The sequence below is a fragment of the Lepidochelys kempii genome, chromosome 10 (assembly GCF_965140285.1).
Source record: "Lepidochelys kempii isolate rLepKem1 chromosome 10, rLepKem1.hap1, whole genome shotgun sequence".
NCBI classification, from domain to species: Eukaryota; Metazoa; Chordata; order Testudines; family Cheloniidae; genus Lepidochelys; species Lepidochelys kempii.
In genome coordinates, this window is record NC_136389.1 from 8,571,995 (window position 1) to 8,597,519 (window position 25,525).

At 45.7% G+C, this 25,525-nt stretch overlaps 1 protein-coding gene across 2 annotated transcripts in view; it reads right to left on the bottom strand.

Moving 5' to 3' along the window:
• USP22 (ubiquitin specific peptidase 22) overlaps nt 1-24,708 on the bottom strand; it is a 195,256-nt gene extending 170,548 nt beyond the window's left edge. The window contains exon 1 of one of the 2 annotated variants that reach the window (XM_073361871.2): nt 24,454-24,708. In XM_073361871.2, the coding sequence (XP_073217972.1) occupies nt 24,454-24,579 (126 nt within the window). In that variant the 5' untranslated portion in view covers nt 24,580-24,708. The remainder of the gene's footprint in view (nt 1-24,453) is intronic. The other variant, XM_073361872.2, reaches the window with a different exon arrangement.
• Nucleotides 24,709-25,525: the final 817 nt, after the last annotated feature.

Below are 25,525 nucleotides of genomic sequence, written 5' to 3' on the forward strand. Positions count from 1 at the left end.
AACCCCAGGGTCTCTCCCAATGTCACCCAGGGGAAAATTCATTCCCAACCCCAAACATAGGAATCAGTTGAATTCTGAGCACATCAGCAAGACCCACCAGACATGCAGCTGGGAAAGAATTCTCTGTTGTAACTCGGAGCCCTCCCCACCTACTCTCCCAGCTCTGGCTGTTGGGGACTTTTGTTATTAACAATCTCATCATACCATCCTCTCCATAAACTTATTGAGACCAGTCTTGAAACAAGTTAGGTTTTTTACCCCCACTGCCTTGGAAGAAAAGGAGTACTTGTAGCACCTTAGAGACTAACCAATTTATTTGAGCATAAGCTTTCGTGAGCTACAGTTCACTTCATCGGATGCATCTGATGATTATGCTCAAATAAACTGGTTAGTCGCTAAGGTGCAACAAGTACTCCTTTTCTTTTTGCGAATACAGACTAACACGGCTGCTACTCTGAAACCTGCTTTGGAAGGCTATTCCAGAACTTCACTCCTCAGATGGTTAGCAACCTTAGTCTAATTTCAAGCCTAAACTTGTTGATGGCCAGTTTAAGTTAAGTTAGCCCTTAATTTAAATAACTTCTCCCTTCCTGGCATTTATAGAGAGTAATCATATCTCCAGTCAACCTTCATTTGGTTAGGCTAAACAAGCCAAGCTCAGCTCCTTGCGTCTCCTCTCCTAAGGTTGATTTTCATTCCTCTGACCATCCTAGTAGCCTCTCTCTGCACTTCTTCCAGTTTTAATTGATCATTCTTAAACATGGGAGACTAGAACTGCACACAGTGTTCCACATGAGGCCTCACCAGTGCCTTTTATAATGGCAATAATGCTTTATCATCTCCACTGGAAATTCCTCATCTGATGCATCGTAATATTACATTAGCCCTTTTTTTTTTTTTTTTTAATATAGCCACGTCACATTTGAGACTCAGTCATCCTGTGATCAACCAATATAAGCAAACCTTTCTCCTCCCCCTGTCGCTTCCAACTGATAAATCCCAAGCTTATAGCAAAAATTCTTGGTGTTACTCCTTAAGTGCATGACCTTGTACTATGCACTATTAAACTGCACCCCATTTCTATTGCTCCAGTTTTCAAGGTCAACCAAAACTTTTACGATATTTCAGTCCTCCTCCATATTGGCAATATCTCCCAACTTTGTGTCATGCACCAAATTTTATTAGCGCACACACACACTTTTTGCACCAAGGTCATGAATGAAAATATTAAATAAGACTAGTCCCAAGACCAGTCCCTGAGGAACTCCACTAGTAGCCTCCCTCCAAACTTGACAGTTCACCTTTTAGTTTAATCCACTGTAGTCTCCCTTTTAACCAGTTCCTTATTAACTTTCAATTATCATATTAATCCCCATCTTCTCCAATTTAACTAATAATTTCCCATGCTGAACTGTATTAAATGCCTTACTGAAATACAGATTGATTAGATCTGCATTTCTTTTGTTTAAAAAAATTTTAAAAAATCAGTTATTCTCAACGAAAGATCAGGTTGGTCTGCCACAATCTACCTTTTGTAAAGCAGTGTTGTATTTTGTCCCATTTGCCGTTCACCTCTATAGCCTTAACATTCTCTTTCAAAATTTGTTCCAAGATCTTGCATATAATTAATGTCAAACTAATGGGCCTGTAGTTTCCAGGATCACTTTTCTTCCCTTTCTTAAAAATAGATATATTAGCAATTCTCCAGTCACAGGGTACAACTCTCCAGTTTAGGGATTCATTAAAAATCCTTGCAATTTCATGTGCCAGTTCCTTTAATATTCTTGGATGGAGATTATACAAGCCCCCCAGTGTGGTCCCATTAAGCTGTTAGGCGAGACACAGCTCCAGATGCAGGTAATGAACACCATTCCTACATCAACTGAAGAGGCTGTTGCAAAATACTACGTGGCACACGGATACCTATTGAGGAAGAACATACTGGCTTTGTGATGCTCTTAGCCCCTGCTGGCCAAGAAACAAAGTACCACATTACAGAAGAACACCTATTCTACACATTAACACATTGTGCTTTTAGTATACACATCCCATTGGTTATCACGTACCATGTCAACAAAACTGTTGAACAAAGTAGTCCATGTTGCAAGTAGTGACCCCACGTCCTGAAACACAAGTATTTAACAGGATGTGAGCAACCCACCACTTTCTTGAATTCAAGAGAGAAGATGATCTAGGTTATCAAGATCTCCTACATTACTCAGAATGTAGAAGATATTTTGTACTCAATACAAAAAAAAAAAAGATACCCTTTCTTCTCTCCATCTATTTTCTTTAATAGGATGTTTTAAAATAAAGCTGTGCCCCTATTTTGGTGCACATAAGTGACTTCCTTAGCAGCCAAATGTTGTCTGTCTCTCTCTTACAGACACACACAAAACCAACAGCGTAACCTCTTAGAACAGAGGCTGTAACGCCCTGATCCGAACTCTGAAGAGCCACAGCCAAATCCAGGAGTCTGTGCTGATGCTGCAGAAATGTCTGTTGGGAATGTCAAAAAAGATTATCATCCATCTACACAGTGCCACAGATGCATTTGGTGCTTTACAGACAGATCCCTGCCCTGAGGCATTTACAATCTAAAGTTAGACATACATAGCAAGTGATGCAAGGAATAAAAGGGAGAGATATGGGAGGACAAGGGTTGCAAGTTAGAGATCATAAGATGTGCCTAGTTTTATGTACAAATCTCACTGGCTCCTTGATCTTTTTTAGTTTGTTCTATTCAAGGTTGGACAGCATGTCCAAGATGGAGACCAGCAATGAAAGCTAACAAAGAGCAAGAGTTGAGGATTATTTGAACAAGGGAGTTCCCTTCTAGGACTAGTTCTACTAAGAGATTGGATACAAAATTGAAAGCACAGTGTTCGTATCTGGAGATATAGGTACTAGGCAGAGCTCCGGATCAGAAAATATGGGCAACTTTTAAAACCAGACACATGGCAACAAAAAAACAGAACTTCTTGGTGTAAAAGGAACTTTTTGGATCAGGGGCTGCCACTGGATGCTCAATAACAACCATGAGCAAAAGCATTTCTCCCTGCCTGCATCTGCACCTCTAAGATCAGTACAACAGTCTTTCAGATAAAGAACTTGCTACACGAAACTCCCTGAAAAAGCACAAGAACAAATCCGCACAGACACACCCCTGGAACCCCGACCTGGGGTATTCTATCTGCTACCCAAGATCCATAAACCTGGAAATCCTGGACGCCCCATCATCTCAGGCATTGGCACCCTGACAGCAGGATTGTCTGGCTACATAGACTCCCTCCTCAGGCCCTAAGCTTCCAGCACTCCCAGCTATCTTCGAGACACCACTGACTTCCTGAGGAAACTACAATCCATTGGTGATCTTCCTGAAAGCACCATCCTGGCCACTATGGATGTACAAGCCCTCTACACCAACATTCCACACAAAGATGGACTACAAGCCGTCAGGAACAGTATCCCCGATAACATCACGGCTAACCTGGTGGCTGAACTTTGTGACTTTGTCCTCACCCATAACTATTTCACATTTGGGGACAATGTATACCTTCAAAATCAGCGGCACTGCTATGGGTACCCGCATGGCCCCACAGTATGCCAATATTTTTATGGCTGACTTAGAACAACGCTTCCTCAGCTCTCGTCCCCTAATGCCCCTACTCTACTTGCGCTACATTGATGACATCTTCATCATCTGGACCCATAGAAAAGAAGCCCTTGAGGAATTCCACCATGATTTCAACAATTTCCATCCCACCATCAACCTCAGCCTAGACCAGTCCACACAAGAGATCCACTTCCTGGACACTACGGTGCTAATAAGTGATGGTCACATAAACACCACCCTATAGTGGAAACCTACTGACCGCTATTCCTACCTACATGCCTCCAGCTTTCATCTAGACCACATCACACAATCCATTATCTACAGCCAAGCTCTACAATACAACCGCATTTGCTCCAACCCCTCAGACAGAGACAAACACCTACAAAATCTTTATCAAGCATTCTTAAAACTACAATACCCACCTGCTGAAGTGAAGAAACAGACTGACAGAGCCAGAAGAGTACCCAGAAGTCACCTACTACAGGACAGGCCCAACAAAGAAAACAACAGAACGCCACTAGCCATCACCTTCAGCCCCCAACTAAAAGCTCTCCAACGCATCATCAAGGATCTACAACCTATCCTGAAGGACGACCCATCACTCTCACAAATCTTGGGAGACAGGCCAGTCCTTGCCTACAGACAGCTCCCCAACCTGAAGCAAATACTCACCAGCAACCACACACCACACAACTGAACCACTAACCCAGGAACCTATCCTTGCAACAAAGCCCAATGCCAACTGTGTCCACATATCTATTCAGGGGACACCATCATAGGGCCTAATCACATCAGCCACACTATCCGAGGCTCGTTCACCTGCACATCTACCAATGTGATATATGCCATCATGTGCCAGCAATGCCCCTCTGCCATGTACATTGGTCAAACTGGACAGTCTCTACGTAAAAGAACAAATGGACACAAATCAGACATCAAGAATTATAACATTCAAAAACCAGTTGGAGAACATTTCAATCTCTCTGGTCACTCAATTACAGACCTAAAAGTGGCAATTCTTCAACAAAAAAACTTCAAAAACAGACTCCAATGAGAGACTGCTGAATTGGAATTAATTTGCAAACTGGATACACTTAACTTAGGCTTGAATAGAGACTGGGAGTGGATGGGTCATTACACAAAGTAAAATTATTTCCCCATGTTTATACCCCCTCCTTCCTCCCCCCCCCTCCCCCCACTGTTCCTCAGATGTTCTTGTGAACTGCTGGAAATGGCCCACCTTGATTATCACTACAAAAGGTTTCTTCCCCCCACTCTCCTGCTGGTACTAGCTCACCTTAAGTGATCACTCTGGTTACAGTGTGTATGGTAACACCCATTGTTTCATGTTCTCTATGTATATAAATCTCCCCACTGTATTTTCCACTGAATGCATCCGATGAAGTGAGCTGTAGCTCACGAAAGCTTATGCTCAAATAAATTGGTTAGTGTCTAAGGTGCCACAAGTACTCCTTTTCTTTTTGCGAATACAGACTAACAGGGCTGCTACTCTGAAATTTACCCATGCCTGTGTTACTTCAAGGTGACCATATTACAGTACTCCAGGAGTTCCCAAACTGTGGCACATGAGCTTGTTCAGCATCCCTCTGAAGCAGCCATTTTGTGCTTCAGAATCTCAGCTTTCATTTACAAAAGTAAGTTGCTATGGTTATTTAGGTCTACGGTAGAAACTTTTACTGGCAATTTTGGTTAGTGGTGTGAGGTGGGTTTTTTTTGGGGGGTAGGGGGGTGGGATGACAACGGGACACTTCTATACTGGTAAAAACCCTAGCATAGGCACAGTTCTACTAACATACTGACCCATACTACGTCAGACCAGTGGTCCACCAAGCCTAACTATCCTGTCTCCTGACAGCGACCAGTGCCAAATGCATCAGATAGAATGAACAGAACAGGGCAATCATCAGGTTGTCCATTCCCTGCTGTGCCGGAGGTTTAGGGACACCCAGAGCATAAGGTTGTGCCCCTGACTGTCTTGGTTAACAGAGGTTTATGGGCCTATCCTCCGTGAACTTATTTAATTCTTTTTTCAACTCAGTTATACTTTTGGCCTTCACAACATCCCATGAGAATGAGTTCCACAGGTTGACTGGGCATTGTGTGAAGTAGTACTTTTGTATGTTTTAAGCCAGCTACCTATTAATTTCACTGGGTGACCCCTGGTTATGATGTTACACAAAGGCATAAACAACATATCTTTATTCACTTTCTCCACACCATTCATGATTTTATAGACCTCTATCATATTCTCCCCCTTAGTTGTCTTTTTTCAAGCTGAACAGTCCCAGACTTATTAATCTCTCTTTGTACGTAAGCTGTTCCATACTCCCAATCATTTTTGTTGCCCCTTTTCTGTCCTTTTTCTAATTCTAATACATCTTCTTTGAGATGGGGTGACCACAACTGCACGGTATAGTTTATTTCACTCATCGAACTGGTATAACTTATATTGGCAAAAACACTTATGCCAGTATAAGTATTGTGTACGTAGGAAGATCTGCCAGGATAGCCCATCAGCAAAACTTTTCTAATGTAGACCTGGCTTAGGAAGACCTCAAAACTGTGAGGTCAATGCAATGCAGTTCCTTCTCCAGTCTCCAAAAAGCCCTAAACAATAGCTCTGAAATGTAAACTACTTCGTTCATCTTGATGGGTTATAACTGTTTCCAAGTAATAATAATTTGGGAGATTTTTCAAACTCATGATTGTCATGGCAATTGGGTGCTTCACTTCCTTTTGTGCCTTAGAAAGACTCCCTCTGTTGCCATGACCAAGAGTTTGCAAAATGCCACTTATTTCTCTCTCTCTCACCCCACATTCAACAAACCATACCCAAAAAGGCTAGTAAAACATCTGAGCCCCATCAAAGGAAAGAAAAGCTAAAGGTGCCCAGCAAAGCCCACAGGCTTATTCAAACCCCACGGAAGGGGGGAAGGGGGAGCTAAGACTCAGGACACCCAGAGAAGAATGTCATTTTGAACATCTACACAATCTACTGGGGACAGTACCTGATCTGAGCAACTTGCATAGGCAGAGCTGGGAAGAGTACCTCCACTATATCTCCCCTCATCGTACTCCCCAGTTCAAGCCCTGTCTTCAACAGAGTTGCATTTTCTTACCAGAAAGACTTGGGGGGGGGAGGCAGGGGAGAGGAAGAGTGGGTTAACTTTCTTCTTTTTTCCTATGTCACCATACGGCAGGGCCAGCTTGCTCCTGCCCATTCAAGCCCATAAAAGGCTGAGACCTTTTGCTAGTGAAAACCCCCCTGCAGTTTATTTACAATATAGTTCCCACCACCCTTACATACTATACAGCCTTACACTACAGTTCTAAGTAGCCCTCAGCTCCTGAAGCAAGCAGGAGAGAGAGATCTCTCTTTCTTCTGCTTCCTCCTTCTCACTTCCTATACCTTTTGTATCCTCTCCCTAATGGCCTCTTGGTTCTCCTCAGCCCACCAATTAGGTACAGCTCTTCATAATAAGGTTTACTCTAGAGTAACTAGAGTTACAGTGACCAGTGCTGGCTCAGCTACTGTTGCCAGCACTCTGTCACACACCTGAAAAGGGCTTTATACTATCCGTATGTAGGTGAGTGTTTACGGGAGGCTGAAGTTTTGCTCATTCCATGATTTCTGTTCTTTAACATATAAATTGTTTTTGAAATTTTATGGTTTTACATTTACATGGATGGCAGATCAGCGCAACATGTCTCCTTAAGCGCTGCAATATTCAACACCAGGCTAGATGATATATACAAAAAGATATATAATTAAAATACACAAAACAGCAGCACACTAAAATAAATCAACTCCATGATCTTTATTTCCAAATGGAGACCACGACTCTCTGCTTAAAAGTGATACCTATATATTCTGGAGAGCTGAATTGGGTGCATAAAGTTTCAGAGTGCAAATGCTACATAGTGTACTAGACTAGCATGCAATTAGGAGCCAAGAACTCCTAGTCCTCTTCCCAGCTCCAGAACCGAGTCACTGTGTGGAATTCAGCAAGTCAGCGCTCCGTACAGAGTATAAAATGAAGTTACTTATGTCACAGATTTATGAAGATTAGTTGGTGTTATCAAAATTGAGCACAGTGCATCATGATTATTATTTGCATTAGCCCTAATACCTACACTAGCATATCTGTATTTATTTGAAGGGGTGGGAGTGAAGAGTAATGTCTGACTTACTACTGTATCTGTTACCTTTTGCCAGTTCCACCTTGCCCATCACCTGTTTTTCAATAGCACAACAAACCACAGTATTAAGCCATTCTAGCACTATAAAGTATGTGCCACAATTAGAATACTATAGACCGCAAAGGAAATATTTCTCAGAGATATGCTGACATCACCAACGATGCTACACAAAAGGAGGTAGACAAGAAGAGTCATGTTAATTTCAAGCTCCATTAAACACAAGGAAGGTGGGAGAGGAAGAAATCAATCTCTGCCAAGTGGGAAAAGAACTGAGAAGATTGGCTAAGGAAAGAAGGTTTAAAAAAAATTTTTTTAAAGAGGATATTACTAACAATGGAAAGGTTAAAAAAACCTAGGTGGCAGACAATTTTTTGTTTGTTTTTGCAATCTGCTGTACATCCTTCTTTGTCTTTCTACACAGCAAGATGCTGGATATTTCCTATATAGCATGCAGTAAAGAATGTGTCACATCAGACTGCAGTTGCTCACTGAGAAGTCAAATCTAAGGTTCTCTGGCACCAAAGTATGCTTTGTCTGTGCTATTAAATAAACAGGTCTCTCGGCTGGATAAGGCAAAAATCTGTACTTTAAACCAATCAGAATGCAGATCTATTGTCCAATGAACAGCTGTATACAGCATCAATATTTGGTTGTAGAACTAAACTGATGTCTCAGAATTGATGCCTTCACCTCATTTTCCATAAATATTTAGAATGTATAAAATCAGAAATTCATTATTCTGTAACATTCTATTCCATTTCTGTAAATATTATGGGTGTCTCACAAGGTGAGCTGGCCTTTTAAGGGTACCTCTACATTGTGTTTTCAAACCCACAGCAGTGAGTCTCAAGAGTTTGGGTCTGTAGACCCAAACTCACAGTATGGCACTAAAAACAGCTGTGTACTTTCAAGGCTGTTTTTTATACCATAACACAAGCCTGAGTCTGTAGACCAGGGCTCTGAGACTCAGTATCCTGGCTTTTAAAACAGTGTAGACATACTGGGACACCCATGGCTGGCCTGTGTCAGCTGCCTCAGGCTAAGGGGATATTTAATTTCAGTGTAAATGTTGGGGCTTGGGCTGGAGCTGCACTCTGGGACTCTACCCCCTTGCAGAGTCCTAGAGCCTGGGCTACACCCTGAGCCCAAACATCTATATCACCATTAAATAGCTCCATAGCCCAAGCCCCATGAGCCCAAGTCAGCTGAAGGGCCAGCCATGGGTGTTTAACTGCAGTGCAGACATACCCTAAGTCTTACAGCTCAGTCTTACCTGTGCCAGGTGCAGCCTGCCTCCCCAGGTGAAGGGAATGAGTCCAGGGGTCACGTGATGGTAGCATGTGGCTCAGAACCAAAACTGCTGGAGAATGTAAGAGCATCCTGAGCACAAAGAGAGACTTTCCTTAGCTCCCAGGCAGAGCCTGGAGCGAACAGGTACCAGCTAAGGCAGCTAAAGTTGGGGAGCAAGTTTGCTTCAGAAGAGAGAAAACTAAGATCACTGCACATAGGCTTTGAGGAAGTTAGTGTTTCCTTTTGAACTTGTTAATAAACCAGACACCAAGAAAGGGTACTACCTGACATACAGGAGCCCATGTGAAGTTACTAGGGAGCCCAAGAGGGAGAAGCTGAGGCACCAGGCAGACCTGAAGTCAAGGCAGCTAAATCCTTGCTACAACAGGCCAAATTAATCCGGTGGGACTTCATTGACCTCAGAGAAATTACACCAAAGACAGATAGAACTAACAAATCTAGTTAAAGAGAATCTCAAATCTTGGAAGCTTCACTTACAAATGTATTCGCAGTTACATCTGTGAAGCACACATTTTTCTTGTAGTGACTATATAAAGGGAAGGCCATCTGATTCACAGTTTGGACAAGAAACTTTATGAAATCCGCACAGCTGCGTACAATGCACCGAATAAGAGGCATGAGCATTGAAATATTCACGTGATAATTATGAATTATGGTTTTTTAATTTGTAATTTGAGGGTAGAACGGATGGTGCCAATGTCTACTAAAGCTATCTGTGCTGGTAAATGAATGCACTATAATAAAATTCATTTTCTGTGATGGGATTTATCTCTACTGAAATGCATTGGAAGGAAATCAGACTTCAGGAAATGTTAACTGTTCCACTGTATATTTCTCTCTCCAGATTCTAATGTGGATTATCATGTTGTTATACAAGATCAGGGTACTACTATTCACATCCACAGCTCTTGAAACTATTGATATAGACAATTTTCAGTTTTAGGGTGAATTACTTATATTTGTTGTAAGTGAAATGAAATTTGTGGTAATTAGTAGGCTCCACTGTAATAAATGGTAATTTAAACCACCAAAATACATCAATTGCTGGAGCAATAAGCGGGAGCAAATCGGGGCTTCTACCACCTCCACCCCACCCAGGATATGGACTTAGGCACCTGCAACCCACCCTTTGGGGAAAAGAGAGAGAGAGCACACGCGCGCGCACAAGCATGCCACATGGGACACATACTCCTAGCTCCTCTCAGGGATATGCCAGAACTGGCAAGGAGAAAGACATTTTAGGGGACATCTTCACAGATCTAGAAATCTCCCACTCAGACAGAATGCTTATTTCAGTTCAGTTAAAATAAAAGAATGATCACTGAAGAGGACACCTAGGGGATGGCAACTGAATGTATGTCAGGTAGGTTATACGTAAAAGTATGCTTTAACAAAGGAAGGGAAATTTGCATTTTAGAAATTAAGATGCCCAGAGGGAACATTAAAATCCTCCTATTGACTTATGTTTGATCTGAAATAAAATAAATAAAGCATGGTCAAGAAAGACTAAACCTACCAACCTCATCACTTTGTAGGTTTTATCCCTCTGCCCCACTCCTCCCCTGGACATGTACACTGAGTGACTGAAAAATTAAGATTGTTCACCTGTAACTGGAGCTCTTAGAGATGGACTCTACCCATGAGTGAGCGCGAATGTGATGCATAGGCATTACAGTTCTGACGGTGGAACAATTCATTGCTGTGCCCATTGGGGCACTCAGACCCTTTTGACCCTCCCTCACCATTCGGAGTGCCAGGCTCTAGTGGGGGCATGGTGGTCCAGCAGCCTCAGTCCCTTCACTGCCTTATAAGTAAGGCTGCGAGTCTGCCATGGAGGTAACAGATTCCATGACTTTCCATGACCTCTGTGGTGGCTGGTGCTGGCCCAGGAGTTGCCCGCAGCTGTTTGGGTGTGTGGGAGGGGCTCAGGGATAGGGGCAGAGGTTTGGGGGGGCACTTACCTGGGGTGGGGTAGCCCCCTGCAGCTCCTGGAGGCGGAGGGGTCTCCGCACCACAGACTGGTGGCACCCACAGACCCCGCCCCTGCAGCTCCCATTGGCTGCGGTTCCCAGCCAATGGGAGCTGAGGCAGCAGGCACTTGTGGTGGGAGCAGCAGAGGAGCCTCTGCCTCAGAGCTGGAGGGATGTGGAGCCAACTTCCCCATCCCCAGTACCAGCAGGGGTCCCAGGGCACACGCCTGGCCTGCCCCACATTCGCTATTTTTACTAAAAATACCTGTGACTAAAACGTAGCCTTACTTATACAGTCACAGATTATAAACGGGACTTGAGGAGAAAGTGAATGAGGAGTGTGAATGTGCAAAGTCCATCTTGAAAAACTGTAGTTACAGGCAAGTAACCTTAGTTTCTTCGAGTGGCCTCTGCATATTCCCATTCAAGGGGTAGTTTGATAAACAGTACGGCCATCTGAGGAAGGTAGGACGTGGAGTCCTAATTGGACAGTGACCAAAATACTGCTCTACCAAAGTAAGCATCTGGTCAAGATGGTAGGACTCTTTTGTAAATTGCGTGACTAGAACTCCAAGCAATAGATATACAAATTTCTACAATCCGAATATGTTTGAGGCATGCCAAGGAGGCCACCTTTGCTCTTGTGGAAAGTTATCTAACCCCTAGTGGGAGACGGACAGAGGCCGATTTGCAGCTCATGTCGATACATAATCCAATTCATATAGTTTGAAGTAATTTCCTGTCTTTTGTTATTTAATATATGAAATTAAAATAGTGATTTTCTACATAAACAGAACCCAAGATTTTAGAAAGCAAAAGCCCTTCTTACGTCTAACATGTGAAGCTTTGTTTGGCCTGAATGAGCATGGCGTCCTGGAAAAGAATACTGGCGGATTAATGGATTGAGATAGGTATCAATTACCACCTTGGAGCAGGGGAGAGGAGAGAACTAGGGAGAGCCACTTTGTCATTGTGGAAAACTGAAAGATCATCAGCCATCAGGGCTTCCAGTTCTCTTACTCTTATGGCAAATGTGATGGCTATAACGAATAGGTGAAACAGCAAACAGGCAGAGGCTCAAAGGGAGGCTTCCTAAACTGACTAAAGTTTCTTGATGGAGTTAGATCTTTGATTGGTGGACAGATGTTCACTAGACTTTCGTAAGTCCCTTTACTGTGTCCAAGTCCTATTTTCAGTTACTATGCAGTAAGATGAAATGGCTGCTAAATTGACTCAGCTGAAAAAGAGATTAGAAAGCTACAGGTGAAGTATTCAAGTACAGACTGATGTGATGGGGTGATGTGTCCCCTTGAGGGTAGTGGTGCCTAGGTCAGCCCATTCCAGTTATGTGACACTGCCTCTTTAAGATTCTGGGGAGGAGGAGTGGGGGTCTTACCTTCAAAGACCAGTGGAAGATTGGGAAAGAACAAAACAATCCTAAGAATAAGTAGTTTTTGGGAGGAACCCCATTACTGTCTCTTTAAGAGTCTGAGCTCAAAAGCCTTGAAAAGTGGGCAGGGCAAGGCAAGGCTCCCTCTTCCCCCAGCCAATTGAGACATGCTTCAGGAAGGGAACTAGCATATATGCTGCCTCCTCCCTCATCACAGGACAGACATCAACAGAAGGCTGGCCTGCTGAACCCTGCAGGAAAAAGATCCATCTAAAGGTGAAGCTGGCTAAGGACCGAGAGCTGGCCTTAACCACAGCCCCAGCTTCATGGAGGAGAGCTGGGACAGGGGGACAACTCCTGCCCTAAGAAGCATACTACCTGCCTGAACCATGTTTTTAGCTCCAGGAGGAGGGCTGAAGGGAACTCCTGTCTGAAGAAGGCAGCTATCGACTGTCTTAAAGTGAGAGAAAGAGGGACTGTTGCGCAGCAGTGGACTGTATTTCAGAGGGATTGGGAGCGCCTCCATAATGAGCTAAGCAGCAGTGAAGAACCACAAATCCAAGGTGGGGACGGTGGAGTCCACAAACCTGGTAAAGATGCTGATGAGCAGGGCAAAGGTAAGGGTAGCACAGGGAAGTGGCGAAGGGGTTGAATGAACATTCCTCAGGCTTCCTAAAACAGGATCCCTGGGTTGGAAACAAAAGAAAGCAGAGCCTGGGTTCCCGAACCTATTCCCCAGTCCAGGAGTAGAAATACAGGGGTCAGGAGTGGAAGTACAAGAATTGAGTCCCAGATGGAGGCCAGGGATCGGTGTTAGAGGCCACTAGACTTTGGGTTTTCTTCTTTTTGGACTTTTCTGCTAACCCTGAAAGGTGAATGGACTGGGGGGTAACTTGGCCGGAAGGCCAGACCACAGAAGCAGCTGACTTTTGGGGAACCTGGATAAGGGGGCGTTAGAGTGAAAACCCCTGCAACCTCACATCCTAGCATGAGGGGGCACTCTGGGGATGACTGCCCACCATAACTGGAGTGAAGCTGAAGTTGACGCTATGTTATTACATGCCCAAACTTAAAACCTTTTCCACTTGAGGTGAGCTTACTTGCAAGTGGATTGTTTCATGGAATTTATCAAGACATCTGGCACTTCGTGAACAGGATCTCTTTAGATCTCAGTCATATGGCTCACACTGTCAAGTGCAATGACAGTCCAGGGTATAAATCCAGCAGTTCTGTGGTCAAAAGGTGAGAGAGGAGGGTCTGGAAACCATTGCCCTAACATGGGCAAGAGCAGTCAGTTACTTTGGCTTGCTTTAACCTTTATTATTCTTTAGAGGAGAGAACAGGGAAAGGGCACCAGGAAGACCTATTCTTAGTCAAGTATGAATGCATCCAAAATGGACTGTCTTCTTCTGCTCTTGAGCACAACCTAGGGTACTTGACATTGTGTCTTGCTGCGAACAAATTTCCAGATATACCTGCTGTCTGGAGTGCTCATCTGTCGCTGTCTTTAGAGACCATCTGAGCAGTTCTTTTGTCCTCGTTCAGTTGATCTGCCACGTTGTCATCTTTGCCTATTAAATTCAGGGCAATGGGGTAAGTGTGATTGAGACCAGTCCCACAGCTTCCTCCAATAGCTGATTGGAATTAAATCCTCTTTTCTTGTTCACATACTATTGTGTTGTCCATAACACTTACTCACCTACAGGACAAGGTAGTCTAAGAAATTACTTGACATCCAGCAAATTGCCCTCAAGTCTACTATGTTGATATATAGCTTCTCTAAGTGGTTCCAGTGACTGAACTGTTAGATGTCTGAAGTGGGCTGCCCACCCCAAGTTGCAAGCATCGAAGATAACTGCTGATGGAGCTGGTGGATTGGAGGCTTTCCTTTTCAGGACACTGAAACTGTGTCCATCTTGACAGACAGAAGCCCTTCTCTTGGGAAAATCCATTTCAAGAACTTGTTAAATAATGCTTGCTGGACAATGTTGTACAGTTCTCACGCTGAGTACTCCTGAGGAGGGTGCATCTGTAGCTCAGGCCACAAGGCCCCATCAGTCTCAGGAAGAGTACTGTCAGGTTGACGTTCTCTTGTTATCTCATCATAATTGATACACTTCTCAGAAATTGTTCCTCTGGAAGGAAGGCTCTTCCTGCTTGAGAGTCCAGAATTGTCCAAGAGGGAATTCTTTATGTAGGAAGTGACTTTTTTCAATGTATTCTGAGTCCCAGCTCTCGAACAGGGAACATGTAAGTCACCCTTGGACAGACTTTTTTGTGGGGCTCTCTTTACAGTTCAGTTATCTAAATAAGGTATGTATATCCCATGCCATTTTAGATGCATGGACACCACCACTAGGCACTTTGTAAATACCCAAAGGGCACCAGAAAGGCTAAAGGACCCTGTATGACAACGGTTGCCAACTCCCACACGCCCACCCCACCCCCAATACAGAATCCAAAGTATTTCCAATATGAAGGCCTGATAGCTATCTGGAAATACATATCCTGTAAATCAAGAGAAGTGAACCAATCTTGGGTGGAGGGAGGAAACATGAACTTTCTGAAAGAGTTTCACTTTCTTGGGTCTAAGATGGTATCGAAGTCTCCCTTCTTCTTTGTAATCAAAGTATCTAGAATAGAATCCCCTTGGAACTTTCTCTGTGGCTCCTGCTTCCAAGAGTGGACAAAGCTCTATTCTTAGGAGGTTCTCAGGACAGAGGTCCCTGAATAGGGAGGGGAAATGGGTGGTGTCAGATTGTATGGAATAAACTCTCTGTACTGTTTCTAGGATCCATTTGTTTGTGATGGCGGTACTCCAGTTGTGGAGAGAGAGAAAATTGGGGGGGGGGGGGGGATAAATGGCTTAAATAGCTCTTTCTCCTCTACCGCAGCTGAGCAGGAGGTTGCTGGTGTTGATATTGACACAACAGGGGCACCAACCTTCTCCTTGAGGGTTGATAAATTCCTAGCAACCTACCTGTTGATCTAGTGTCCTCCTTCTCTAGGATTTCATCCATCCTTACCCTTAAACTGTAACCTTCACATTTGCTCTAGTCTCAGGAGAAAGACCAGACACTAAGCCATATATGTCATCTTAGTGATGACTGAAGCTTCTGTTCTTGTAGTATTTAATGAACCAAATGAGGTTCTTAGTGTTCATCTACTAGTAGTCCTTCTGCTACTAAGGCCCTAGCCAGTTTCCTTTGCTCTTCAGGAAGGTCCTTACACAAAGTGGTTTTCTCCTAGAGACGACACTAATACCGAGATATTACAGCCTGGTAATTTCAAAACACCCATGTCTAGGGCAGAGAGTCTCAAAATGTGGTCTGTGGACCACCAGTGGTCAACAAGCTCCATCCAGGTGGCCCGCAGACAGTTTCCTCTAAGGTTCGCACCTGGGCAGCTGCACACAAGAGAATGAAGGGCCACCCACAAAAATCAGTGGAACTGCACAGGTGTGGCTCTACTAATTAAGTGCCTGGACCCTGGAGAAGATGTACATGTAAGGTGAGGTGGTTACAGGAGGAGGGGGGAAGTAGGGGGCAGTGGGGTGAGAAGAGAGGGTGGGGGAATTTGGGATGTGCAGGGATGCAGCTGCTGGGGAGAGACCCCGCTCCTTCCCAGCCCCAGCTCGGGAGCTGCCGCAGCAGAGGAAAGAGGGCACATCCATCGCATTAGAAAGGTAAGACTACCGATGAAGTGAGCTGTAGCTCACGAAAGAGACTAACCAATTTATTTGAGCATAAGCTAAGGTGCCACAAGTCCTCCTTTTCTTTTTGCGAATACAGACTAACACGGCTGCTACTCTGAAACCTAAAATAGGAGTTGTGTGCTTTTATTTGTAGAACAAAAGTATTTTTTTTAAAATATAGCACTTTTATCCAAAGCGCTTTACAATAGACGGTACAAACAACATTTGGAAAGATAATTAAGCGGTCCGCCGAGACCCTCAGCAATTTTCAAGTGGTCCACGAAGAAAAAAAGTTTGAGAACCACTGGTCTAGGGAGGCAGAGGAGAATCTTCGCTCAGGGTGTACACATCTTTGACCTCCCTGTCAGACTGTGCAAAATGCACTTGGCCTTTTGTCCTCTGAACTGCTGCAACCACCAGAGAGCTGAAAGTGGGCATGCAGGGGAAATCCCTCATATGTAACCGTTAAAGCTTGTCGTATCTTCTTTAAAATAGTCTGGTTAGACTTGGCTGCTTTCAACAACTCTTCTAAAACAGAGATCGTACAGCGATCTTGCTGTTAGAAGGGGACCCCAGTGTATCAAACACCAGATTAGCTATCTCCTGACATAGATAGGATTTTTCATGAAATGGTAGTCAAAACATCTTCCACTTTAAAATGAATGGCATCTTCAGAAGAGGAAGATGCGGTTGCAACTCCTACATTAGAAGACCTCTGAACATTAGGCTCCAGATCAGTGTCCTGGTATTCAATAGCTCCCATCAGCTCTTCCTATGAGTGCTTTATACTCTGGTGATGTAGACAGAACTGGGAGCACTGTATCCAGTGTCTGAGGCTTCCCCCGACTTCTAGGAAGGGATAGATCCCTGTAAGGATGAGTTTGTTCCATGTCCACATAACATCTAGACAGGGGACAATAAGGCCATCTGGCTGAGGGAGGGAAGTTGACAAATATGCCAGGTTCCTTATCTTAGTACCGAACAAGCTAAGGTTATTGTCTGTTTATATGAACAGTGTGTAGCATCTGTGTAGTGCTTGCTCGGTTTCCCACTCTTTACAAGTGATGGGAACAGAAGTTGTAAATTAACCCGTCACCATTAGATTTAATACCAGATTGTGGATCTGCTCTCAGATCTGAAGCAGTAAGTAAGGGGAAAGCTAGTGGCTTTGTCTTCCCCTTTATGTTTTAAGAATGCCAAACTTCCTGGTGAGCCTGTAGGAGTTCTAAGGAAACAGAGTGAAAGGTCTGGGGAAATCTGAATCTGCTCCACGATCTTGTGTCTTTCCACCCTTGAGGAAGCTAGAGCTGTAAGCGGCCCTGCGGCTTTTCTTTTATTCCCTTTAACTCTCTGACCATGGGATGTATGGATCTGCATAACCTCCATCTCAGATTCTAAGTGCCAATGTGAGTGATGTACCTGGACAAATATTGTTAGATACCAATGGCACTGTATCAGAACCAACACCCACAGCCATTTTGCTGGTCACATTAGGGGAATGACCCTTCTTTAAGTATTTGCCCTGTGCCATAACCTTTAGCCTAGGTTCCGAGGGTATCTTTGGAACTGACCTCAAGGGATCTGACAGAAACCCAGAACTGTGCTTGGCCCTGCTAATAGGAGCAGTATTTTGTACCATACTCTTACCTGGAATGGGAGGAGTCTGATCCCAAACGGTGCTCCCATTAGGAATGGCTCTGCTAACAGAGGCAGACACCTGTAGGGATCTACTGTATCTGGAACTAGGATCTGATGGCTCAGGAACCCCTAATACTGGAGGTTTTGCATTCACTTCAGGAGGAGAGGATGGAAATTTTAGAGCGATCTTGGGGTTTTTATTCCTTGAGGGGCTAGGGTACAATCCAAACCTCAGTCTGACTCTTGGATCCACTGGTTACAGAACTGGAGCTTTGGCCTCCTGAAGTAGTAAGGCTTGGAGCCTGTTCTGATGCTTCTCATGAGCTCTTGGGGAGAAAGTGCCTCATTCTCTCTTTTACAGTGCACAGTGAGTCCCTTCCCCAAGCAAGCTAGACACCTCATATGGGCATTCAATGCAGGAAATATAGCAGGATAATGCACCTACCTTGAATCCTGGCCTCTTTTCCTTTGGATCAGCCATAGCATGGGCGGGGGAGGAGGAAGAGAGGAGGAACTGCAGAGGAGCCAACCCATTGGAGCAGGAGCAGCCAAAGAAGGGACTGCTGCACTGGGATGAGGGGGATAAAACGGGGCCCAGCTTGGGCCAATCCCCCCCCAGACACACACACAGAAACAATCTGGAGGCACTACGACCTGTCCTGCCTCCACCATGCAGCTTTGGGTGGAAACCTGCAGAGAGGAAGCCAGTCCCAGATACTCCAGCCAGCAGAAGCAGCCAGACCAGGGACTTTCAGACATTCAGAGAGCTTTCTACAGTTGAGTGGACTTCCTCTGCCCAGCACTGATTACTCCAACCTTCCCCTTCCCTACCTATCCCGTCCTCCTCACATACATTCTGATCTCTCTCCAGCTAGTTTATCCTGTCTTAAGTAAATTTAGCCCCCAAAATCATGGCACTCACATTATATTTGCTTCTATGGTATTAACATGATGTTTGCTTCCATCACATAGGTATAACACAGTGAACAAAGACTACGATTTTGTCAGGGACACATGACTTCAGCCCCAGCAGCTGGAAGCTGCAGGGTCCCACCGCCTTCCACAGTGGCGGGGAGCTGTGAGTTACCCCCACGGTCTGAGGCAGTAGTCCCCCAAGCTCCAAGCTGCCATGGGCAACAGGGGTACCCCACAGCTCCGTGGCCGCCACAGCGAGGTAGGGGGACCACCCTGCAGTTCTGAGGCCCCACTTGTGGTATGGGCCCTGAAGCCCCCACCCACCACACAGCTGCCCAGCCCCTTCCCATTTTATCATGGATATTTTTTGTAAAAGTCAGGGACAGGTCAAAGGCTTCCATGAATTTTTCTTTATTGCCCACGACTTGTCCAAGACTTTCACTAAAAATATCCATGACAAAATCTGAGCCTTAGTTATACCCCTTCCCCCACAGTGTGCCTATGTCTATCTAGTGTGTAAGCTCTTCCATTTACTACTCTGTTTCTACAATGCCTAGCACAATGATGCCCCACTCTGGGTTAGCCCCCCAAGAACTACTGTAATAAACTTAAATAAATCATGTTTAAGATAAAATTTCTTACAATAATCCTAAAACTTCCATGGAGCTGAGTCTTCAGAGAGGTTCCTGGTCCATCTGCTGCTGTATCTGGAAAGAACTGAGATGGCTAGAACACGCATTCCCATAGCGCCTCTCTCTCTCAAAGTGTTCAGGAACGGTGAAGGGAGGAGCAGTGAGTGTGCTACTCAACACCGCATCATCAGAACCACACTGCCAAAGCATGCCATGAGCGGGAATGTGCACAAGCCACTCAAAGAGCAAGGATTTAATAGAAATTGAGTTGAATTGTGAACTAAAGTATCTGCTACTTTTATCTGTCAGTACATGCACAATAATTGGTTCCCTGCTCTAAGGTTATGGTTAGGGAATGGTGGGCAAACTACAGACTGGGGGCCACATCTGGCCCGCCAGACATTTTAATCCGGCCCTCGAGCTCCAGCTGGGGAGCAGGGTCTGCCCTGCTCTGTGTGTGCCGTGGCCAGGAACTGTGGCCAATGGGAGCTGCAGGGGCGGCGCCTGCGGACAGAGCCACCTGGCCTCGCCTCCATGTAGGAGGTGGAGGGGGGACATGCCATTGCTTCTGTGAGTTGCTTGAAGTAAGCACTGCCTGGAGCCTGCACCCCTGCCCCCCGACCTCCTGCCCTCCGAAGTCCTCAGTCCCAGCCCAGAGCACCCTCCTGCACCCCCAACCCTTCATCCCCAGCCCCAACCCAGAGCCTGCACCCCCAGCCAGAGCCCTCACCCCCTCCCGCACACCAACCCGCAATTTCGTGAACATTCATGGCCCACCATACAATTTCCATATCCAGATGTGACCCTGGGGCCAAAAAGTTTGCCCATCTTTGCCTTAGAGAGGGAAAAAAGTCAATGCAGTCTTAAATACACAGGAATTAATACTCTGGGAGAGTAAAGAGAAATTATCTGAATTAGAGATATAGGGCCTGGAAACCTTTGCCAGGTGGGACGTATGTGAAAAGGACACCTTTCACAGGAGGATGCACTTAGAATGTTTCTTCTTGTTTGAGAGCTTATATTAGTTCTTCCAGTATTCCCCTCTTACATGTACAGGAAAGATCTCTCAAACCAAATGCTTTCAAAACAGGCAGAAACATTTTATATGCACTCACTGTCCACAACAGTGCCTGGCCCCTGACTGCCAGTGATGCTTTGATTGATCAGCGTAAGCGTGAAACAATCATGCATTAGAGAACAAATAGGACCCTAAGTACAACATGACTGTGGCAAAACAAACGACTACAAGCTTAATTTTTATTATACAGTATTTGCCTAAAGAATAGAGGTAGTCTGAGCCTTGCATGATGGGGTGGGGGGAAGAATATTTACCTGCAAGATCCAGCAGTCTTGCCCAACCAGAGCTGGGGTCCAGCTGTTCCTTGAGTTCAGAAGGCCCCTACTTAGCACACTAACTGCTCAAACCACAAACATCCAAGCATATGATTATGATGAACTGACTGCGGGCCTCCACCATAGATACTGAATTTAAAGCTCCAAGAAACATTACCGAAGTTTAAACTTATGTTTCATCATTTAGGCATTTCACTTTTATGTATTTGAGACTAGACAAATAATGGATTGGTCTGTTCACTTTTGTTTCTAGTCAGTTATTTTGTTTTTCATTCACTAACACAAAGTTAGATTTGGGGAGCAGATAACAGATCATGTCCTTTTAAAGGACCTATGTAGAGTCCCATTTAATTGTAAATATGACCATTTCCAGGTCTAAATATATTGGTGAAAATCCAGGCCTCACTGACTTGAACAGGGCCAGAATTTCACCCACTGTCACTGTGAGTGAAAAGTCACTTGGTCACATATTTGTTTATGATCTAACAATGGTTTGACAGAAGCTTGTACACCTTTCAGCATAAATTAATCTGCTATTTTTTCATCCGCAGAGCCCTACCTCAAGTCTGATTTTCAAGACATCTTAAATTACTCTCTCATTCCTCATCAAGATCCTGTTTGAAGACAAGTGTAAAGACCTAGTTCACATGTTCAATCCCACTCACCACAACTTCAAAAAGATATTTTTCTCTGGATTTTCTCCCCACCTTTTATTTGTATTCTTCAAACCCCCGACAGCCAGGTCTGGTCTCCAGTGGAGTTTAGCCATCAGCATAGCTAAACTGATGCATCTGCACCAATGCAAACCCTTAACTCAGAAATGGTACACTGGTGTAAACTGTGATTTGCACCAATTCATCTGCCCCAGAGCAATCTTACACCAATGTACCCTGTCTACACTAGTGGTTTGCCCGGGTGCAAATGCATCAGTTAGCTATGCTAGTGGCTAAAAAAACCACAGTGTAAATAAAAGCCACAAAAATATTTGAGGAGTCTGTATACAAGACGCCCTACACAAAACCTGATCAGTTTTAACTGTATGTGTTATAGCCATTGCTTGTTTCTGATTAAAAACATAACCAGGAAATACACTCAGATTCTTTAGAAAGCTACCTCTTTAAAATTCTAGCTGTTCTACTTAATATTCTGTAAATTTAGAGTGTATTGGATTAAGAGTTTAAGACCATATAAGCGTATTTGTAAAAAAAATTAGAGTAAAGACTGGAAACAAATGGCAAAAAGCAAGCAGTGTTGAAATGGTCTTTTAAAACATAATGCAGCAAGCAGTATAAGTAACCTAGTAAAACAGCAGAAATGGACAGTTTCTGCCCCCTGTAGTTTCTACTGCTATCTGGATTTTTAAGACTCAACACTCAAAAAGTAAAGGTAGTGTCCGAGAAATCTAAAGAATGACAGACTGGACTCACTGGATAACCAACTGTGCAAGACAGTTTTCATGGTAGGTTCTTATGACCAAGAGAAGGTTTATTCAATGAATCTTCATATACAACTGTAATTTTGCATGATTTCTACAGCAATAAACAAGATTTTATGATTGTTTTCTCAAATTACGTCACTGAGTTATCAGCAGAAAAAACATCAAAGGTCCCGTTTTTCTGAAGTCATTTTTCTATCCACTTCTACATATTGATCAGGATTCAGAACAAGAACTCTCATCCATGGAGGAGCACATTCTTAATATCAAAGCTATACCACATTCATAGTAGCATACCACAGACGAATATGGAATTATTTTCCAATTGCTAGAATACTCATTCAAAATTAGTTTAATTATTCTTAAAAGTAATTTCTAGGTGAAGAGGCAGGAAGTATTCATGTTATTAATCAAAACAAATCAACACTCTAGCAGTAAGACTCACTATCTGATAGCGGTCAGCCTTCCTACCTCACATTTGCCTTTTGTCTTTCACAGTATACTAGACATAACTAACCACCATGAATGTATGTTTTCATTTAAGCCATTATATCCCATATAACAAGTCATGTTTTGGTCTACTTTCCTCCCTTTAACACAAAATTATTACGGGGTATGAAAAAGTTTGTTACTGAAGCATTAGGCTACATTCAATGACAAGAGGAGCATAAATATTCAAATATGCCAGTAGCTAGATTTAATAATGCTTGAACATGAAATGACTAAATAGTTTTACTAAATATATAAGTGTGGTTAAGTGTCCCATTTGCTGCCCCTTTAAAAAAAAAGATCTTATAAGTTGGATAGCACACAAGTTGCACAGTCCTTTTATCAGCCCTTTTAATATATCTAATTTCTGAATGCTGTCTTTCATTCTATAACTAGTTCTATTTTTATGAGTGATTTGACCAATCGAATGAAAAGAAGTTATGATCACAAGACAGGTAATTGCTTCAATATTAGGCCCTATCCTTGCTGCCTTGAAGAACAAGCTTTACTCCTTGAGTTGCTGTTGCAGTCTCCTTTTCGGTCATTAACATGATCACTGAAAAGAAATCTGCAAAGTCACTTTGAAGTAAGAACTAGTTAACTCCAAGGAAGAGAATTTGTGAACAGTTAACAGACCAACCTTGCAGAAACAGGTCTGTGTACATGACTGATATTTTAAAAATCAGTCAAGTAGTAACTGACTTGTTTTACACAAATGTTCTGGCCATCAGTCTTCTCCAATATATTCATTATGCTATTTGTTCAGTACATTCTCTATACATTTGCAAGAGCAAAGTACCCTCACTCTTACTGTGTATAAAATACTGATTAAATTCTTTCCCCCCTCCCCCCACCTTCTCCTCACACCAAACTGGGAATCTCTTTCTGATTCTGTTATCAGTGGATGCATTAGATCATAAAAAAGTCATTCCACAGACATAAAAATCTGCAAACGTATTTCCAGTCATTGTGTCTTTAAGCCTTTTCTAAGTACACATTATGTGCAAGCGTGATTTGCAAGCGCCTCTCTCCTTTCCCACTGCTCCATAAATTAGATGCAGGACAAGCCTCAGTCTCTGTATCCCATGCTTCCCAAACGCTGGCCTCTATCCGCTTAAGTGCCTATGCAGTAGCTACATTTAATAATTTACCAGTGGGTGACACACTGAATTAAAGATCCACTTCTCCCTCTCGGCTTCCTTATCCCAGCCTGTCACTTACTGTACAAGACCCTGATCGGAAGCCGCCTATTGACTGCAGGAGGCTGCCTCCCAGCGCTCGGCTGCAGGCCGGCCATGCCCATCTGCCCTGGGAGCTCTCCCTCCCCCGCAGAAAAGCAATGCGGTTGCCTGATTCCGGGAAACCCTCACTCCCCCCAGCACCTGGGAGGCGGAGGCGGCGGCGCTCGGCCCAGCCCAGCCTCCCACCCCTGGATGGGAGAGGAAAGCCCTTGCGGCAGCCTCCGCCACCGGCCCAGCCCCTCCGCCCAGGGCAGGTGTCGGAGGGGATCCCCTGCGTCCCCTCCCGTGCTCCCTGGGGGGGCTGAACGGCGCTTCCCCCGCGATTGTCCCTTCACCACCTCGCCCCGCGGCGGGGCTGGGCAGCCCCTTCCCCGCTCCAGGAGGCCGGAGACGATGCCGCCCCCCCCCCGGCCCGGGTGCGGGTCAGGCAGGGGCGGAGCCGCCCCCCCCGGGATCGGGGCCCGCTGGGTTGGGCGGGGCGGGGTGTGGCCCCGCGCGGGCTGAGGCGGAGGGACGCGCGCCGCTCCCCCCCCCCCCAGCCCCGGTACCTTGCGCTTCCTGGTCTCGGCCGAGCCGCTCCACACGAAGCACTGGTAGATCGCCCGCAGGTTCTGCTTCCAGTTCTCCACCTTGAAGCCGGTCACATGGCAGCACCCGGCGGCCGGCGGACTCATGTCCGACCCCCCCTCATCAATCCGCCCGCCGACGGGCCGGGCCGGCGGGCAGCGAGCCGGCCCCTTCCCCCTCGCAGCCGCACGGACACGGGACGGGGCCGCCGCTCGCGCGCTCGCTCCCCGGCGCCGGCCCCCTCACGCCGCCCGCCGCTGGCTCCGGCGGCGCGGCCTCCCCCGCCCCCGCGAGCTGCAGCGGGGCGCGGGGAGCGGCTCGCCCCGAGGGCCGGGCTCCCCCCCCCGGCGCCGAACAAAGCGCGGCGGCCGGGCGGCAGCGCACAAAGATGGGGCGCGCGAGGAGGAGGAGGAGGAGGCGGCGGCGGCCGCCGCTGCCGTTAACTCATGGAGGCCGCTGGGAGGCGGTGGGGCTCGGGGAGACGCTGGCGGCGGAGGTGCTGCCGCGAGGGGGAGGGGGGCTCGTCGTCCGCCGCCGCTGCTCCCCCAGCCGGCCGCCTGCTCGGCTTCTGTCTCTTTAAATCGCTCCCCCTCCCCCCGCAGCGCTTAATGGCCCTAGCTGCGAACTCAACCTAGCCCGCCAGGCCCGGAGTGGGACCGACCAACAGGGAAGGGGCAGGGGGCGGTGTTGGCCGGCCCCTCCGCCCCTCCACCATTGGGATGGGAGCCCGGGGAAGGAGCGCGACCGTTGGTCCGACGCCTGTCGCTCCAGGCTTGGGCTACGCCTCCTCCGGCGTCTCATTGGCGCGTCGCCCTATCCAACACGTCCCAGGGGGAAAAGGCGGGCACTGATAAGATGATGGACAACGCAAATACACCAATGAGGAGAGAGAGGCGGGGCCCGTGTTGCAATCAGCGCTGCCAGATTGGCCGCGGAGCGCCCGTGGCGAGGCAGAGGACTAGAGGGATTGGCTGAACGGAGCTGTCAGGGTGGAGCCGCCCACAGCATCAGGCTGCGTTGCGGGGCAGAGCTGCTGTCATATCCGCTTATCCC